The sequence below is a fragment of the Haliotis rubra genome, unplaced genomic scaffold (genome assembly GCF_003918875.1).
Source record: "Haliotis rubra isolate DU_JTF1 unplaced genomic scaffold, ASM391887v1 Scf195, whole genome shotgun sequence".
Lineage (NCBI taxonomy): Eukaryota > Metazoa > Mollusca > Gastropoda > Lepetellida > Haliotidae > Haliotis > Haliotis rubra.
Genome location: NW_025765947.1, coordinates 676,270 through 696,476, shown reverse-complemented (window position 1 = coordinate 696,476; position 20,207 = coordinate 676,270). Strand labels below are relative to the sequence as shown.

General features: G+C 41.1%; 1 protein-coding gene and 1 long non-coding RNA gene across 2 annotated transcripts in view; one reads left to right on the top strand and one right to left on the bottom strand.

Annotated features, from left to right (window-relative positions):
* The window catches only part of LOC124274869, a 41,973-nt gene that overhangs the window by 13,725 nt on the left and 8,041 nt on the right, over positions 1-20,207 (top strand). The window contains exon 2 of the mRNA XM_046710241.1: positions 18,395-18,464. Within this exon, the coding sequence (XP_046566197.1) occupies positions 18,395-18,464 (70 nt within the window). The remainder of the gene's footprint in view (positions 1-18,394; positions 18,465-20,207) is intronic.
* On the bottom strand, positions 13,782-14,587 carry LOC124274830. Its single transcript, XR_006898050.1, has 3 exons — positions 14,455-14,587; positions 14,349-14,372; positions 13,782-13,965 (listed from the first exon to the last, which is right to left on the bottom strand). It is a non-coding gene; the product is annotated as an uncharacterized LOC124274830 (long non-coding RNA).

The following is a 20,207-nucleotide window of genomic DNA, read 5'->3' as shown; positions in this document are numbered from 1 at the left end:
GCCCCAGAGAGATGGGAGATTCGAACCCGAGGAAATCTAGACTTGCTTCATTTAGGACTTTACCATTGCAGAAAGGGCTAGGCAGAATGGAAAAATAATGTGGTTCAGGGACAGTGACAGACTATGCTTGCAGAATGTTTGAGTGAAATTTATGAGGTCAAAAGAAGGTTTAGTCTCCGAATTGACACAAATTTCGCTAAAGTGTTCAGTGTTTCACTTTACTACTTTTTTATTGGTTTCACTGAATGTTTTGAAAGTAACATTAGTGTAGTGCCTCTTTAATTACCAAGCAGACGTCAACTCTCTTTGGTGAAATAAATCTTCATTTTAGCACACTTGTGAAAACATTAATGTTGTAAGCCTGTCACATGATGCATAGGTGTTTGGTGATGCTATATATGTAGTGTATGTTAGGGTTGTCACGATTCACCGTGAGTCGAACCAAATCATGTTACTGTATTGCCAATATTTCTATTCATTACTCAGTCTTTGTGATATGTATCATATTCACCTCATAGTGGATCCATTGCAGCCTTAGTGTATATCATCAACTCAAGAAAGAAGGGAGCATGCGTTTAATTTTTCAATGTATTTTTCGTAGGTACTTTAGGTCAATAATATTATGAAAAGTGGTGGTGAGCAGCGTGAAGGAAATAATATTTATGATGGCCCAAGGAAACCTATTCTGATATATAGTTATACTAATAATAGTTTGTGTTTAATGGTTCATGAGTAATTCTAAAACAGAAATAAATATGATTCTATATTTTTATAAATATTTTATGCATGAAATTATTTGAGTCAGTCAACTTTTTGCACACACCAGTCCATGCAAGGTGTGCCAAATTTACAGGAGTATGTAACTATGGTAACCACAGACTTGGTCCTTCTCTTCATACCTTGAGCCTAAGGGGATATGAATAGAAGAGGTAAAGTTTACTTGTACATATTTGTAACCATGGTAACAAACTTCTCAATTGAATAAAAAAAACTTACACCTGCCCTCATTTCTATTAAATTTTGAAAAGGTCATGAGAAACAAAACTGTTTGATGAAACTGGCCTAATCTACAGTACTAATCTCAGCTGGATCAATAACTGTTATGTCCATAAACATATGTACATAATAATGCTGTTTGTTTTGTGAACAACACTTTCCTCCAAGCTGTGACAAAGTGATATAACAGGAATACTGTCCCAAGTGACATTTACCCAACTCAGTGTAAACAACAATAGCATATTTGCCTGGTTTGTGTCTTTTTGTACGATGCTAGCCTCCTAAAGGCTCATTTTCTAAAGGCTTCAATAAGCACTGTATGGAGACAGTATTGATAACAATGTAAACATAATATCATATTCAACACCTGTGTGTGTAATAAACAGTCCAGTTACTATGTGGAACAGTGTAACTGAAGATGAGCTGGCTCCCACTGTTCTAACAGAGGCACAGATCTGCTCATCATGTCTATAGTATACCCTAGGTGATAATCTGACAATAACTATGTGGACCAGTGTAACTGAAGATGAGCTGGTTCCACTGTTCTAACACAGGCACAGATCTGCTCATCATGTCTATAGTATACCCTAGGTGATAATCTGACAATAACTATGTGGACCAGTGTAACTGAAGATGAGCTGGTTCCACTGTTCTAACAGAGGCACAGATCTGCTCATCATGTCTATAGTATACCCTAGGTGATAATCTGACAATAACTATGTGGACCAGTGTAACTGAAGATGAGGTGATAATCTGACAATAACTATGTGGACCAGTGTAACTGAAGATGAGCTGGTTCCACTGTTCTAACACAGGCACAGATCTGCTCATCATGTCTATAGTATACCCTAGGTGATAATCTGACAATAACTATGTGGACCAGTGTAACTGAAGATGAGCTGGTTCCACTGTTCTAACACAGGCACAGATCTGCTCATCATGTCTATATCTAGCTACCCTAGGTGATAATCTGACAATAACTATGTGATGGACCATGTATAAGATGAGCTGGTTCCACTGTTCTAACACAGGCACAGATCTGCTCAGGTCTATAGTATACCCTAGGTGATAATCTGACAATAACTATTTGGACCAGTGTAACTGAAGATGAGCTGGTTCCACTGTTCTAACACAGGCACAGATCTGCTCATCATGTCTATAGTATACCCTAGGTGATAATCTGACAATAACTATGTGGACCAGTGTAACTGAATGAGCTGGTTCCACTGCTGGTCTGCCACTGTTCCCTAACACTGAAGATGAGCTGGTTCCACTGTTCTAACACAGGCACAGATCTGCTCATCATGTCTATAGTATACCCTAGGTGATAATCTGACAATAACTATGTGGACCAGTGTAACTGAAGATGAGCTGGTTCCACTGTTCTAACACAGGCACAGATCTGCTCATCATGTCTATAGTATACCCTAGGTGATAATCTGACAATAACTATGTGGACCAGTGTAACTGAAGATGAGCTGGTTCCACTGTTCTAACAGAGGCACAGATCTGCGCATCGTGTCTATAGTGCACTCTGGGTGATAATCTTACAATGACTGTGTGGACCAGTGTAACTGAAGATGAGCTGGTTCCCATTGTTCTAATGAGTGAGTGAGTGAGTAAGTATGGTTTTATACTGCTTTTAGCAATATTCCAGCAATATCATGGTGGGGGACACCTGAAATGGGCTTCACACATTGTACCCATGTGGGCAATCGAACCTGGACCTTCGGCGTGACGAGCGACACTTTAACCACTAGACTACCCCACCGCATTCTCCTAATCTTCTAACAGAGGCACAGATCTGCTCATCGTGTCTATAGTACACCCTGGGTGATAATCTGACAATGACCCAGGGTAGGTACACAGTGCTGTTGACTGTACCTGACCCACAGCTTCAGGTTGATAAGGGTGAAGGGAGTTGCCTCCCGTCCTGGTCAGTCTTAGCATAAAAGACTGCAGAAGTCCCTATTGGAGGTGTTGACCTTCAGATCTTTTGACCAGTCTTGTCTTGCTTTGTACTTGTCTTTGTTTGTTTTCTGGGTAGTGTTGAGGGGTAGCTTGTATCTGGTGTTAATTAATTCTGTGTATGTTCTGTTTTTGATGTGCCGGGGAGGGGAAGAACATTTGTAGTTCTGTTTCAAAGATTGACATGCATCAGTTGTTATGTTCAAGCTTACTCGAAAGGAAATATCAACTCTAGCAACCTGCTTGTTTGAAAGGAATGTTGTGGTTTATGTAATAGCGAATCCACCCGGATACGATTTCAAGGAGTGTCAATGGAGTTTGTTTTGTCAGGGGTTGTTTTAGCTGTTAAAGGAATGAAAGAATGTGAAAGAGTAAATATCCAGGAGTCCCCATTCATCTCCCAGAGGGAATTCCACGCAGATTTGGTCCTAATGGCTAGTGGGGGGTCATGAGGTACTCCAGTGGTTAAAGCATTTACTCATCATGCCCGGGTTCGATTCCACACATGGGACTATGTGTGAAGCCCATTTCTGGTGTCCCCAGCCGTTGCATTGCTGGGATATTGCTAAAAGTGGTGTTAAACCATACTCACTCATGGCTAGTGATGATATTGCTGTGTGACCAGCAACATATGACAGAAAGTGATGAAGAAGGCAAATTATGTTTTGAGATATTAACCATATTATTTAAGGGGCATTTAATTATTAATCAAAGTGATTTTCAAATTTAGCTGAAATCTGCAACCACTCCCTTCCAGTGAAGGTTTTTCACAATAACAGAATCTGGAAACTGTATATCCTCCCGTAAACTCTTGGTTTGAATAAACATTTCACCATCTAGTAGTTTTAAAAAATAGGCGTCTACCTTGAGTGAAGGCAAAGGATGTGGATGAAAGTAATTACATTTTTGATGACAAAAACATTGAAATTTTGTTCTGTGTACTTATGACACATCAGGATGTGACTTTTTATACAATATTTAACACAAAATGTAAATACAGATGTAAAAAATATACCTGAAATAACCTCTTCATCTAAAGATTTTCTAAAATACTCTCATCCTGTTTACTTTTTCTGGCATTTATGGTAAATAATATATATTAGCCGTAAAGTGAAATCCTGAAATTCCGGTTTCACGTTCTGTTTTTACCTGTCTATGATACTGTGCAACCATCAAACGCGACTTAAGCTGAATAATATACACTTCAATGCTGCTTATACTATAGGTGAATTGACTGACAGACATGAATAAAGTTGAAATAGAGCGGAGAAATTTAACTGCGGTATAATCTGATGAGGGTGCTCACTTTCCGCAGCCATCCTCTGTGTGAGAAATGACAATGGCAGCACTTGTTGTGGTTCACTGGTTGTCAGACATGGTGATGACCCCATGGATTGTATGTGTCTGTAAGTCAGAGGTATATTTCATTCTAGTGTTGCTCTTGACAGAAGTTGTTTTTGTTTGTTTTTATGTTGTTTTTTGGTGTGTGTTTTGTTGGGGTTATTTTTAAGTGTTATTTTATTTATTTATTTATTCATTCATTCATTCATTCATTCATTCATTCATTCATTCATTCATTCATTCTTTATTCATTATTTATTTATTTATGTATTCATTCATTCATTCATTCATTTATTTATTTATTTTTATTAGCAAGAGGTAAGTAATGAAAGGACATTTTTTTGTTATAGGTTGACATTGTTGATCGTTGTCACATTCATGTTAAATTTGATCTTCAGCAACCGATGCATGTCATAAGAGGTGACTACAACGGGATTGCGTGGTCAGGCTCACTGACTTGGTTGACCATGCTCATGCTGTAGATCACTGGATTGTTTGGTCCAGGCTTGATTATTTACAGACTGCCACCGTATAGTTGGAATATTGCTGAGTGCGGTCTAAAACTAAACTCACTCGTTGACGCACGCACGAACACCCCGCCCCCACTCACTCACTCACTCACTCACTCACTCACTCACTCACTCACTCACTAAAACTCACTCACTCACTCACTCACTCACTCACTCACTCACTCAGACATGTGTCATTGTATCCCGTTTGTGTAGGTGGATGCTCATGCTATTGATTACTGGTCCAGACTCGATTATTTACAGACTGCTACCAAATAGCTGAATGCTGCATTAAACAACAAACAAGGCCAAATAAAAAACATGTTGTGGTTCCAATTACACCTCTTGAAAATTTAGGGTAGGTAGGTAGGAAATTTAAAAAAATATTGTTTTACATTTTTATTTTATAAGTAAAGTAAGAACTAATAACACATTTTTCAATGTGTAATTGTTTATTCAATCAAGCTTGTGGCCATCATGTCGACTTTCTCCATCAGAATGATGGGGAATGCTTGGAAAGACATTGGTATCTGAAAGCTTATTTTACTCATACCTCTTAAAAAACTAGGGTATCCACCAGAATTCAAGGGTCGGTTGGATAATCGGAACCACAACATTTTTTTAGGCCCAAATCACTCCAAAGTACCAGCACAGAATCACTCATGGACTGAAGCTGACATTCATTTACTCAAGAATGTACAGGAATTGACAGTCAGGTTTAAGGCCACATTTTCCCAAGTCATTGCAATTCCAAACTGATCTTTCCTTTATTTGACGTAGTCGTTTCTTGGCAGTCTGTAACTTCCTGTTCAGTAGATTTGGGCCTATGGTGCCTTGTAGCCATGTCATAATATGGTTGCCATAACCCTATCCCAGATGCTGTGTCCAGTACACCTTACTTAAAGGGCAAGTGTACACGAAAATTAACCTTTTTGTCTTGCACTTTTTCATCATAAAAAGTGTTTATCAAGTTGTTTTATATCCAAGCCAGCACATATATCAGAAGTAACTAATTTATTATTTGCGTTATATCAATTCATATTTTCAACATTTACCAAGAGTTCTATGTCCACAATAAACACACCATGGCTTATGTCCCTTGGAAATGACGTCATTGGTGCCCAAACGATAAACGAATGACGTCGTCAGACCTTATTAGACCCATTTCACGTGGTGCAGGTATAGGTGTGGTTCTTGTGTCTCGATGCGCAGGCTACTGTTTTAATCCACCTATAGCCTAGCCGTCAGCTGGCTATGTAGTCAGTTCTACACTGTAATGACGTTGCAGTTTGAAAAAGCGTATACATTGTACTAAAAGTGTTACCACGTGCAACCAAATTGTATAACATATTTAACCGGTCGGTCAAGCCTTTCCAACAGTATCTTTTTCATGAAACCTAAAACGTATATGCACTACATTTTGCTTGCCATCGGTGAATGTGCGGCATTCTACGTTTATTACTAAAGTTCTTACATAAATGGTAACGATATGTCCCTCCTCTTCCACCTTCACTTTGATATCGATAGTACATATCCAAATACATCATGAGATAAATGCAATTTGCAGTTTTGAACACTGTTTGAAATTCGTTTTTCTATGATATCATCCGCTCATTGTAGATAAAATTTACTGAAAATTACATGCATCGTAAATCTCGCCAGTTTTGACACATTCTAAATCACCATTCACTGCGTTTTGCGTAATTTATGGTATGTCTTAATTCAAATGTCAAATTTTACAGGGAGAATTGAATTTAAAAGAAAATGACGTGATCAGCGGTAGTTTTGTTGTTGTATGATCGAATCACCAATGCTCGTTCTTAAACATTATCGATGAACCGAGACTCTGTCACCAATACGAAGTGTTTCAGTGAAATCTAACGAAATATATCGAGGATATGAGATGCCACGCTGTGAAAGAACACTTGTTTGAAATGTATACAAAGCCAATCTCAGATTTTACACTGTGTATCCTTTCGCCTGCTTGTTGCATACAATTGCTCATTAGTTTTAGAACATGCATGGGAAAGGTATCGTAGCAAGCGATAGTTAAATAAAACAGGTGTATTCCAATGATTTTCTAGATTCATCACAACATATTATAGTTTTTGAAAGCATGACGACATAACTGACGAAACTCACGCGATAACGATGACGGTACTTCTCTTAATTTCTTACTATTTCCCTTGGTCACAATGAAAACAAAAGAAAATAACAACCAGCAGACTGACAGAATTTTCGGACTACTTTCACGTCACATTTATGCATATATCGCTGCTTGAAACAACAAAAATTTCCTTCGAAAACTCCGGGCACTTTCGTGTCAGTGAACACGCCATTTTGAAAGAGTCGCTTAATTCCGATAGTGATGTCATACGGACGCCAACATTGTTATACATATTGGTATTTTCACTGAGGCGTAATGAATGAAAATACACACGCGATCAATCCGTCCTGCTGCTTACATTTTCTGTTCTTATGCTTCTTCAGATTTTCACAAACCTTTTTTCACGTGATTAATATCAGTATTATTATCTTTTGATTTGGGACTAGACAGGAGACTAGTTTAAAATCAAGTGGCACCAATTACGTCATAATCAAAGGGCGGTAACTCAGGCCTGTTTAGCTCGGCAAACGAATACCTCAGATTGGCATAACATTTCAGCACTTATTTTGAGGGTTATACTTACATTGTAAGAAAAATGAGTGTATATTTTCAAACATTGGTATTAACTAATTAAAACAGTTCACTTTGATTCACATAAGAATAAATTTGATTTATCCGTGTACACTTCCCCTTTAAGCCTCTCCATGATGATATGACAATATCGTTAAACCCATACCATGCACTCAGGGAACCACTGAAATACAATGAATTTTATCAGATTTAAAATGTCCTCTATATCGCTCATCTGTCTGATACGCTGTTCAACTCCTTAAGAATCTGTGTACCTGTAATCAACCTGTTCTCACCTAAACAACCCACCTGCAGTTTAACCAGGTGTGCTATAACGTCGTCCAGGTATTTTAACCTGTGCAGGCTCCAACATGTTCCTGTCGATGTAGGCCAGCTGTTGAACTAATTTAAGTATCCATTGTGCTCAAGGTCATGTGTGTAATAATATATGTCCTGATGTCTTGATCAAGTCAAGGTAACATCATCGCTGACTGATGAAGTGTAGTGGATTATACAGAGAGGTGTTGGTTGGTTACCGGTAGTTGTGACATGGTTGTCAGATGTCACATGTCATGCTGCAGGGAGATGGGGTTGTCAAATACAGATGTCATGCTGCAGTCAGATGGGGTTGTTACATGGCAGATGTCATACTGCAGTCAGATGGGGTTGTTACATGGCAGATGTCATACTGCAGTCAGATGGGGTTGTTACATGGCAGATGTCATACTGCAGTCAGATGGGGTTTTCAGATGTCATACTGCATTCAGATGGGGTTGTTACATGGCAGATGTCATACTGCATTCAGATGGGGTTGTTACATGGCAGATGTCATACTGCAGTCAGATGGTGTTGTTACATGGCAGATGTCATACTGCAGTCAGATGGGGTTGTCAGATGTCATACTGCAGTCAGATGGGGTTGTTACATGGCAGATGTCATACTGCATTCAGATGGGGTTGTTACATGGCAGATGTCATACTGCAGTCAGATGGGTTGTCACATGGCAGATGTCATACTGCAGTCAGATGGGGTTGTCACATGGCAGATGTCACACTGCAGTCAGATGGGGTTGTTACATGGCAGATGTCATACTGCATTCAGATGGGGTTGTCACATGGCAGATGTCATACTGCATTCAGATGGTGTTGTTACATGGCAGATGTCATACTGCAGTCAGATGGGGTTGTTACATGGCAGATGTCATACTGCAGTCAGATGGGGTTGTTACATGGCAGATGTCATACTGCAGTCAGATGGTGTTGTTACATGGCAGATGTCACACTGCAGTCAGATGGGGTTGTCACATGGCAGATGTCATACTGCAGTCAGATGGTAAGGTTGTCACACGGCAGATGTCATACTGCAGTCAGATGGGGTTGTTACATGGCAGATGTCATACTGCAGTCAGATGGGTTGTCCTGCAGGTCAGATGGGTTGTTACATGGCAGATGTCATACTGCAGTCAGATGGGGTTGTCACATGGCAGATGTCATACTGCAGTCAGATGGGGTTGTCACATGGCAGATGTCACACTGCAGTCAGATGGTGTTGTCACATGGCAGATGTCATACTGCAGTCAGATGGGGTTGTCACATGGCAGATGTCATACTGCAGTCAGATGGGTTGTCACATGGCAGATGTCATACTGCAGTCAGATGGGAGTTGTCACATGGCAGATGTCATGCACTGCAGTCAGATGGGTTGTCACATGGCAGATGTCATACTGCAGTCAGATGGGGTTGTCACATGGCAGATGTCATACTGCAGTCAGATGGGGTTGTCACATGGCAGATGTCATACTGCAGTCAGATGGGTTGTCACATGGCAGATGTCATACTGCAGTCAGATGGGTTGTTACATACGGCAGATGTCATACTGCAGTCAGATGGGTTGTTACATGGCAGATGTCATACTGCAGTCAGATGGGGTTGTCACATGGCAGATGTCACACTGCAGTCAGATGTCATACCGCAGTCAGATGGGGTTGTCACATGGCAGATGTCATACTGCAGTCAGATGGGGTTGTCACATGGCAGATGTCATACTGCAGTCAGATGGGGTTGTCACATGGCAGATGTCATACTGCAGTCAGATGGGGTTGTCACATGGCAGATGTCATACTGCAGTCAGATGGGGTTGTCACATGGCAGATGTCATACTGCAGTCAGATGGGTTGTCACATGGCAGATGTCATACTGCAGTCAGATGGGGTTGTTACATGGCAGATGTCATACTGCAGTCAGATGGGGTTGTTACATGGCAGATGTCATACTGCAGTCAGATGGGGTTGTCACATGGCAGATGTCATACTGCAGTCAGATGGGGTTGTCACATGGCAGATGTCATACTGCAGTCAGATGGGGTTGTCACATGGCATGTCACACTGCAGTCAGATGGGGTTGTCACATGACAGATGTCATACTGCAGTCAGATCATGTCACATGACATATGTCACACAGGCAGTCACATGATAGTTGTCACATTGCAGTCACATGTCACCTAACAGATTTCACAATGCAGTCAGATGGTGTTGTCACATGGCAGATGTCACATGGTAGTCACATGACAGATGTCACATTAGTCTAATGGTGTTGTCACATGGCAGGTGTCACGCTGCAGTCACATTTTGCAGTCATATGTTGCTACCATGCCAGCACAATCAAATGGCATCACTGACTCTAATACTCAACCTGGGTATCTGTGTGTTTTTCACACAAAACACTGTACTACTTACAAACTGTAAATCTTAGAATAATGATTTTTATAGTGGACCATAGAATCTTACCATCATGAACCAGTCAGGTAAGAATCCCTATTTATTTGGTGGGAGAATATTTTCAGTTAAATTTGTAAATCTTTAGAAAAATGCACAAATTTTTCCAAGTGTTAGAGTTTAGAGCTTGAAGGTGAAAACAAATGCTTATGAGATGGGAGAAAAGGCTACAGGTATTCCTGCCCTTCAAATGCCCCTGTGACACATTAAAATGCTAACATTTTGAGAGTAACAATTTGTATCCTTGCCGGGATGTCATATGGTGAATATGAAACACGTTGTTGGTTTGGGTGGGATGGTAATTTATCACTGACCACAAACAGGAAGCACAAAGGTGGCTTCTGATGGCACACTGGTCAACCTATCCAAAAATATTTAACAAAAATATTACAGTTCAAAAATACTTCTACCTAAATTTAACACTCCGATATTCCTCCTAGTGGACATGTTCTCGACCTTGGCTACAGGTGACCAATATATGACTAAGTTGGTGACAGGAGTTGGCTCATTCTGGCTGTCAAAACTATGTACAGGATTTATTGCTAGTTGAAGCATAAAATTGATATAAATTATCTTGCTAGGGTACGATGGCACATAGATGGCCCACATGTCAATAACACTGACCCAGAATCTACATGTGGCTGTTTGTTCAGGGTGTTGTAACAAACAAATCTGTTTTTATGGTGAATATATATCGTAGGTGTGATGAGATCAGTTTTGTATGTTATTTCTCTGTTGCAAACAAATTTTGTTTGAGTGGCAAAAACAATAATTGTAAACCAAAAGTAACTGTGTTCTTTAATCTAAGTGGTTGAAAAACATGATCGAATGATATTCGATTCCCGGAAATTTTAATACCATTCGCTGTGTATTAATACGTACAAACATTGCACACACCATTGTATTGTGACATCATTCAAATCACATTGTGACGTAAAGTCCGAATGACGTCACAAATGAGCAGGTCCAGATGCTACCATGGGAGACAGCCGAAACGTCCGGCTGATGACATTTCACTGCTGTACCCATACTCCCATGTCAATGAGTGCAGACACAAACGTGTGTGGACCTTTTGGTTTACTTTTGTGTTTACAATGTCGATAAACATCATATGTTGGCCAATTTCCTGGTGTTATTGAGTGTTTTAAGCACAGGAATATTTCATTTGAAACCTCCAGCTAATGCCGTCAGTTCCAAATGAATTCCCATGCTTCAAATACTCAATAACACCCGGAAATTGGCCAACACATGATGTTTATCTCCTCAGCGCACTACTTTGCATATTCTCGTGCTACACAGTGTAGGGTACTCATATTACTACACATGCATAGTAATATCTCTCCTTTGTTTGGAAGTGCACTATTTGGCATCATACAAGTCAACAGGTTATCCTGTAGCAGCTGCAGCCTTTTGAGATCAGCTTTCTATCTGCAAAAATATATCAAAATATGCAAAATAGATCAATATTTGACTAAATACTTTTGTGTACAAATATGCTTAAAATTATCAATGAATTAAAAATATTACACCACTAAGCCTATTTGTCATATGTATCCTTTTTCACTTCAGTATGTGTATTTTCATTCTGATGTTTATTTACAGGCATCCCATAACACATACATAAACTCCACTTGGTAAATAATATAGATATAAGGCACTACATCCTGATTCTGTCTGTTTTAACTGTTACTACAGCCATCTACCTGTTAAGATCCTGATTAGAATTGGTCTTCAGTAACCCATGCTTGTCATAAGAGGTGACTAACAGGATCGGGTGGTCAGGCTCGCTGACTTGGTTTACACGTCATCGTATCCCTATTGCGTAGATTGATGTTCAGTCACTGGTTTGTCTGATCCAGACTTGATTATTTACAGACCACCGTCATTTAACTGGAACATTTCTGAGTTCATCTTGCTTGTTAATTAGACATTTTTATAACTGCTGAGATGTTTTTTAAATTGTTACACATGAATATCTGAAGTAGAACAGATACAAATTAGACGTCAGAAAAACAATATTTTAAGTGGAATTAAGAAAAAACATCTGCTCACTTGTGTAGCGATACCCAGAAAAGTGGACTCTAGGGAGTAACTATATATTGACTACCCAAAGGAAACTGTCAGTACGCTGTGAATGGTAGCTTGTAAGTACCCAAAATATCTGGTGCTTTGGCAAATTTAGTGAGAAATTGTTTGATATTTTTAGTGGTTTAACTGTTGATGAAGTACGATCAATGAGCGATGTTATATGTGTAGATCTGGTACTTTTGGGGTTGACTCATTTCCAGTACTTGGGGCGATGGGGTAGCCTAGTGGTTAAAGCTTTGGCTCATCATGCTGAAGACCTGGGTTCGATTCCCCACATGAGTACAGTGTGTGAAGCCCATTTCTGGTATCCCCTGCCGTGTTGTCACTGGAATATTGCTAAAAGCGGCATTAAACCATACTCATTTCCAGTATTCAAACCCATAATCTCAGAGTGAGGCACCTAATTGCCAGCTGAAAAAGTCAAGAGATCTAACCCACTCAGCCACCACATCTTCCACAATTGTCAGATGTCCCCTCACTGCATATTCATGAGAACAATCTGGAGAAATATGAATTAAGCCATCATATGATATTGGTGATTTCTGAGACAGTGTCATATATCAGTATGGAGTGTTTGCTGAAATCTATCAGTGTCAGACTTTTATTTCTTGGTGTGATATGGAATGTCATAAAGAGCAGCTCAATCTATCCTAAGAATTCCTCGACCTATTCACAGTCTGTATTTCAAATTTTCTTGTCAAGTTTTATTGTTCATGAAGTTTAGGAGACTAAGGAAACTTCAAAGCTTTTTTGACAATTTTTTGTGAACTGTAAAATGTAATTTATGTGATATTTATTTGATGAATGGTTGAAGCTTGTCATCGAGTGCCTCTAAATAAAAACAAAGATTTCGGTTGTGACATATACTCTCATTCATTTTGCAAATCATCATTTATTGATGGAGGTAAATTTCTCTGCACGGAAACAATCACTGAATCCGCCAGCAATTATCATAGATTATTTTCTAATTTCCTCATATTATGGTTTTTGGATTATTGTTGTCTTTGTATTCACTTGAATGACATCTCACTAATTTACAAACAATAACTTTATCCTAAATAGTCATAAATCATAAATGTGACAACTCCTGTCTGATGCAACACCCTCGTTATAGTCTGAGTAAGCACTGCTATCCAAAATATATGTTGTCCGAAAAAAACAATAATCCAACAATAAGACCATTGTAATAAATACCAGAAGGAAGTCAACTGTAGTTAGTGTTTCCACTAGGCATTTTAGCAGTGCGCAATGCCTTGCCCTTTTCATTTGGTGCCCTGCCCTTTTCTCATTTGGTGCCCTGCCCTTTTCATTTGGTGCCCTGCCCTTTTCTCATTTGGTGCCCTGCCCTTTTTCATTTGGTGCCTTGCCCTTTCATTTGGTGCCTTGCCCTTTGGTGCCTTGCCCTTTCATTTGGTGCCTTGCCCTTTTCATTTGGTGCCCTGCCCTTTTCATTTGGTGCCTTGCCCTTTTCATTTGGTGCCTTGCCCTTTTCATTTGGTGCCTTGCCCTTTTCATTTGGTGCCTTGCCCTTTTCATTTGGTGCCCTTGCCCTTTTCATTTGGCACCCTGCCCTTTTCATTTGGTGCCCTGCCTTTTCATTTGGCACCCTGTCCCTTTTCATTTGGTGCCCTTGCCTTTTTCATTTGGTGCCTGCCCTTTTCATTTGGTGCCTTGCCCTTTTCATTTGGTGCCCTGCCCTTTCATTTGGTGCCTTTTTTCATTTGGTGCCCTGTCCTTTTCATTTGGTGCCTTGCCCTTTCATTTGGCACCCTTCCCTTTCATTTGGTGCCCTGCTCTTTTCATTTGGTGCCCCCAACCTTTTTCATTTGGTGCCTTGCCCTTTTCATTTGGTGCCTTGTCCTTTCATTTGGTGCCCTTGCCCTTTTCATTTGGCATTTTTGGTGCCCCCAACCTTTTCATTTGGCACCCCAACCTTTTCATTTGGCACCCCAACCTTTTCATTTGGCACCCCAACCTTTTCATTTGGTGCCCCAACCTTTTCATTTGGTGCCCTGCCCTTCTCATTTGGTGCCCTGCTCTTTTCATTTTGCACCCCAACCTTTTTCATTTGGCACCCCAACCTTTTCATTTGGCACCCCAACCTTTTCAATACAATAATTGATATTAATACTTGGTGGTTTTTAGTTACTATTTCATGTTGAAGTTAAATGAAAGCAATGTGCTCTTTGAGTTTCTAAGAATCATATGCATGGATAGCTTCACACAATACTTGGAAATCTGGCATTGTATGTCTCTCTTGAAATTCTGTCGCCCTGTCCTTTTGGATCCTGGGGGAAACACTAGTAGTGTATTAGTTTATCAGTTCATTTATTGTTTGATCGTTTGTTGTTGAACGCTGCTCTCAACAATATTCCAGCTATATGATGGCAGTCTGTACATAATCGACTCTGGACCAGACAATCCAGTGATTATCAGCATGAGCATCGATCTACACAGATACGATGACATGTGGATTATGATGACGTGTCAACCAAGTCAGCAAGCATGACCACCTGATCCTGTTAGTTGCCTCTTACGACAAGCATGGTTGCTGACGACCAATTCTAACAGATCTTCACGGGTATTAATTAATTTAAGAAAACTTTTAATATACTTTTATTAGATACATTAAGGCTGCTCAGACTTGCTTTAGATGTGAGATTGTTCAGTTCATCTATATGATCAAGCATTAAGTGATTCTCAATTGCTTTATAAGACCAGTCATCAGTCTAGAGTTGGTCCCCTGTCCTGACACTGATCTGTCTATACCTATAATTAGCTACTGGTGCACATGCCGCTAATTATTACAGGAAGTGAGGTCATGTCTGCATGTCTCCGCAGCTGCAAGTGATAGATGATGAATGTTGATTGGATGGATACAATGTCTGGTGTATGAAGGTCTGAGAGCACATACAGCTCTTGAAAACATAGTTTTCAGCCCAATAAGTAAATATATTGCTGCATGATCCAGAGTATAAGTATTCATATAGTTAAAGGCATGTGTATTTATAGCAGATATGTGTAGACTGCTTTATACCATGAGTATATGGCATATTTTCCAACTTTTTGACCCCTGGTTTGTATGATTCAGTTCTGAAAATAAAGTATCCTCCCAGGAAGTTGACAATAACATTTTATGCACAGCACAATTTTATAACAATGCCTTGCTGTTTGACCATGCTCTTTCACCCCACACCATCGCACTTGACCATGTCGCTTGACCACACCCTTTGATCACACCCCTTGACCATCCCCTAGATCACACCCCTTGACCATCCCCTAGACTATGCCCCTTGACAGAGCTCCTTGATCATGCTCCACTGTGTACTTTTTAAGTGGTCTAAGCATTCCATCTTCAAGTTCACATGTAGAATATCACTTGGACTTTCACATGGTGTAGGCCCCTCAACCAGCCTGAATATAGTTGAAATTTCATTGTTCCCATTACTCTCGATGAAAAATAACACCCTGGAACTTCATGACATTTATTGCCCTTTGCTTACAAAACACGAATGCTGCTTCCTGGTACTGTGTATCACTTAGTCACCCTGCATTAAATACAAAGGTCACTTTCATTGGCTAAATTTCTTTTATATGTTTTCCCTCTGTTTCCTTGACCAGGTTAGAGGGTATAGCCCATGTGTCCAAAATGCTGGGGGTTTCGAAGTGAACAGTACTTTTTTGTTTGGCTGCAAAAGCAACGCGTTGTACATGCTGTTCAAGTGTAAGGTCTAGAGATGTTCATTTATGATTTAATGCTGTATTAAGGACTGGCATGAGCAATAGGTTCAGACAACCTACTGTTTAATATCCACTGGAAACCACAGGACACTCACTCACTCAATATATGAATTGTAAGTAATAAATAATAAATAATAATAAAATAAAATGGCTGACGTCTAGCTACTCTGAGATTTCCTCTCACATGAAACTTAGAGGGTGTCATGAAATACTAACACTCACTCACTCACTCACTCACTCACTCACTCACTCACTCACTCACTCACTCACTCACTCACTCACTCACTCACTCATCACTCACTCACTCACTCACTCACTCCACTCACTCACTCACTCACTCACTCACTCCTCACCCACACTCACTCAGTATGTAGGGCTGTAGATATGAATTGTACTCAATAATAATAAAATAAAATGGCTGACGTCTAGCTACTCTGAGATTTCCTCTCACATGAAACTCACCTCACTCACTCACTCACCTCACTCACTCACTCACTCACTCACTCACTCACTCACTCACTCACTCACTCACTCCACCCACCCACCCACCCACTCACCCACCCACCCACCTCAGTATGTAGGGCTGTAGATATGAATTGTAAGTAATAAATAATAATAAAATAAAATGGCTGACGTCTAGCTACTCTGAGATTTCCTCTCACATGAGGGGCGGTGGGGTAGCCTAGTGGTTAAAGCGTTGTCTCGTCACGCCGAAGACCCGGGTTCGATTCCCCACATGGGCACAATGTGTTAAGCCCATTTCTGGTGTCCCCCGCCGTGATATTGCTGGAATATTGCTAAAAGCGGCGTAAAACTAAACTCAGTCAGTCAGTCAGTCCTCTCACATGAAACTTAGAGGGTGTCATCAAATACTAACACTCACTCACTCACTCACTCACTCACTGAATTCAACATTGGATGTGAGGTGAGGTGAGGTGAAATTGGATATGAGAATATTTCACTCATATGACTACGTGCATGCGTGTGTAGGTGTATGTGCGGCTGCTTGTACTAGCCCAGACTTAAGCTGGTTTTATAGTGCTAGCCCACTGAGATACCATGCCGCAGTGAAGCATGAATACCCCACTCAGACACATTATACTGAATCCGAGCCGACCAGTCCTTGTACCCATTAATGCCGAACGCCAGGCAGGAACCAACAAGTACCATATTTTAACGTGTTTTGGTATGGCGCTGTCGGGGATCGAACCTGCGACCTTCCGCTCTCCGGGCGGACGCTCTAACCACTACACCACGGAGGCGGTCAACAACATTGGATGTAGATTTGAGTGATGGGTACTGATACATTAGCATTTTTCCAGTGTTGTTATAATGATCCCATCAGTGTCAAAATGATATTGAATCATTGCGAATCCATCAGGTTGCATTTCTGCTGTCATCTTGTGGGTGGACAAGTTGTGACGGACTACTTCTGGCTGGTGCACCTTACTGACATGTTGACTCAATTGGAGAATACATTATGCTATAACACTGTCAACAGATTAATACAAGAAATATGTTTATGTATGAGTTTAAAATTTGTGCCAAGGATTTCGCACATGATATCCCAGTCCAGCCAAGCATGATTATACAATCAGCCTACATGCATCGGAGATCGTGTCTGAATAGGGAGGAAGAATTTATCCTTACTTAGTGATGTTACAGTTCATACAGAGTTGTGTCCCTTTGGTATGCCAGCATTCTATGACCATGAGTTTGAACCTATGATTTTCCCTCATTCTGGTTCTTTGTTTGACACCCGTGAAGATCCAGGTTAGAATTGATCTTCAGTAACTCATGCCTGTCGTAAGAGGCGACTAACGGGATCGGGTGCTCAAGCTGGTTGACACATGTCATTGGTTCCCAATTGCACAGATCGATGCTCATGCTGTTGATCACTGGAGTGTCTGGTCCAGACTCGTTTATTTACAAAGTGCGCCATATTGCTGGAATATTGCTGAGTGCGGCATGAAACTAAACTCACTCACTCACTCACTATTTGTTTGACAGCTTGATAACCAGGCATGGGTTTCAGTAGTAGGTTAATGTCCAGCTACTCTTCAGGATTTCTAGCTCGTGTGGCCCAGACTCAATAACTGGCAGGTATCCATCAATTATTATGGCATTGCAGAATGTACAAAACATTCACTTTCTCAATCAATATTGTCCCTGGTCCAAACTTTTCTTATCTCTTATCTCAGTTTCTATGTTATGACTTAAATGTATGCAGTTCAAGGATGGGAGCACAGCCCTGCCCATTCTTATACCGATGTTAATGAGCAATATTTGTCTTGTGTACAGGTATGAAGATGGTTCACAGAGATACCTGGACTTGTTGGCGGCTCTCTCTGAAGCTTCTCACCTGACACAGGTATGAACACATTCACAGGTGAACACCCATACACAGGTGAACACCTCTGCACATGGGAGCACACCCACTCACACCTACACAGGTGAAAACCTACACACATGGGAATACCCCTACACTTATGAAGCCTCACAGTATGTTTTCTGTTTTGCTGATTTGAATGAAAATGGATACATGCACAAGGGTAAAATTTTGAGATTTTAATTAATGTAATTAATTCTAAGAGAGTTAATTTGTCAGAATGAATACATGAATTTTAGTTGTTTGAGAATGGATTAAGAGTCACATAAATTGATTTGATAAAATTTTAGTGTATATTTTTACAAAGAATTAAAATCCATATAAAGTTGGGGCATCCTTAATTTGGGTTTGATTGTTTGTAATGATGTTTGTCCGGTACTAGTAAAATCTGTATTTGATAACACAGCCAGCTTCATGCTTCACTTGGGCAATGTAGTGAGATCAGGAACTCTGAGGTTCTCAGACAAGATAATCTGACTATCGCTATGTTGATAATCCTCGCAAGTCCCTGCCATGTTCCAGATTAGTGGAGTTTTTCTAGCAGAATAAACACTGAAAGTGTTTTGTTTGTCCTAGCTTTGTATTGGATAGGGGGCTATCAGGAGCAGGCTAGTCACAGCTACTTGGTGGTGGAGTGAGTGAGTTTAGTTTTATGTCGCTTTTAGCAATATTCAAGCTATATCACAGCAGGGGACCCCAGAAATGGGCTTCACACATTATAGCCATGTGGGGAATCGAACCCAGGTCTTCTGCATGACAATCAAACGCTTTAACCACTAGGCTACCCTACCACCCCTCTTACATGGTGGTAGAGATCTGGGGCTCCTTTCACAAAGCAACCTTTACTAAAGTTAACTTATGATCACCTTAGTGCTTTGTGAAAGGAGGCCCTGGACCTGGGTGATCACGGCCACTTGGTGGTGGAGATCCGGACCTGGGTGATCACAGCCACATGGTGGTGGAGATCCGGACCTGGGTGATCACAGCCACGTGGTGGTGGAGATCCGGACCTGGGTGATCACAGCCACGTGGTGGTGGTGGAGATCTGGACCTGGGTGATCACAGCCACGTGGTGGTGGAGGAGATCTGGACCTGGGTGATCACAGCCACGTGGTGGTGGAGGAGATCTGGACCTGGGTGATCACAGCCACTTGGTGGTGGAGATCTGGACCTGGGTGATCATAGCCACTTGGTGGTGGAGATCTGGACCTGGGTGATCACAGCCACTTGGTGGTGGAGATCTGGACCTGGGTGATCACAGCCACTTGGTGGTGGAGATCTGGACCTGGGTGATCACAGCCACTTGGTGGTGGAGATCTGGACCTGGGTGATCAAAGCCACGTGGTGGTGGAGATCTGGACCTGGGTGATCAAAGCCACGTGGTGGTGGAGATCTGGACCTGGGTGATCACAGCCACTTGGTGGTGGAGATCTGGACCTGGGTGATCAAAGCCACGTGGTGGTGGAGATCTGGACCTGGGTGATCACAGCCACTTGGTGGTGGAGATCTGGACCTGGGTGATCACAGCCACGTGGTGGTGGACATCTGGACCTGGGTGATCACAGCCACGTGGTGGTGGACATCTGGACCTGGGTGATCACAGCCACTTGGTGGTGGAGATCTGGACCTGGGTGATCACAGCCACTTGGTGGTGGAGATCTGGACCTGGGTGATCACAGCCACTTGGTGGTGGAGATCTGGACCTGGGTGATCATAGCCACTTGG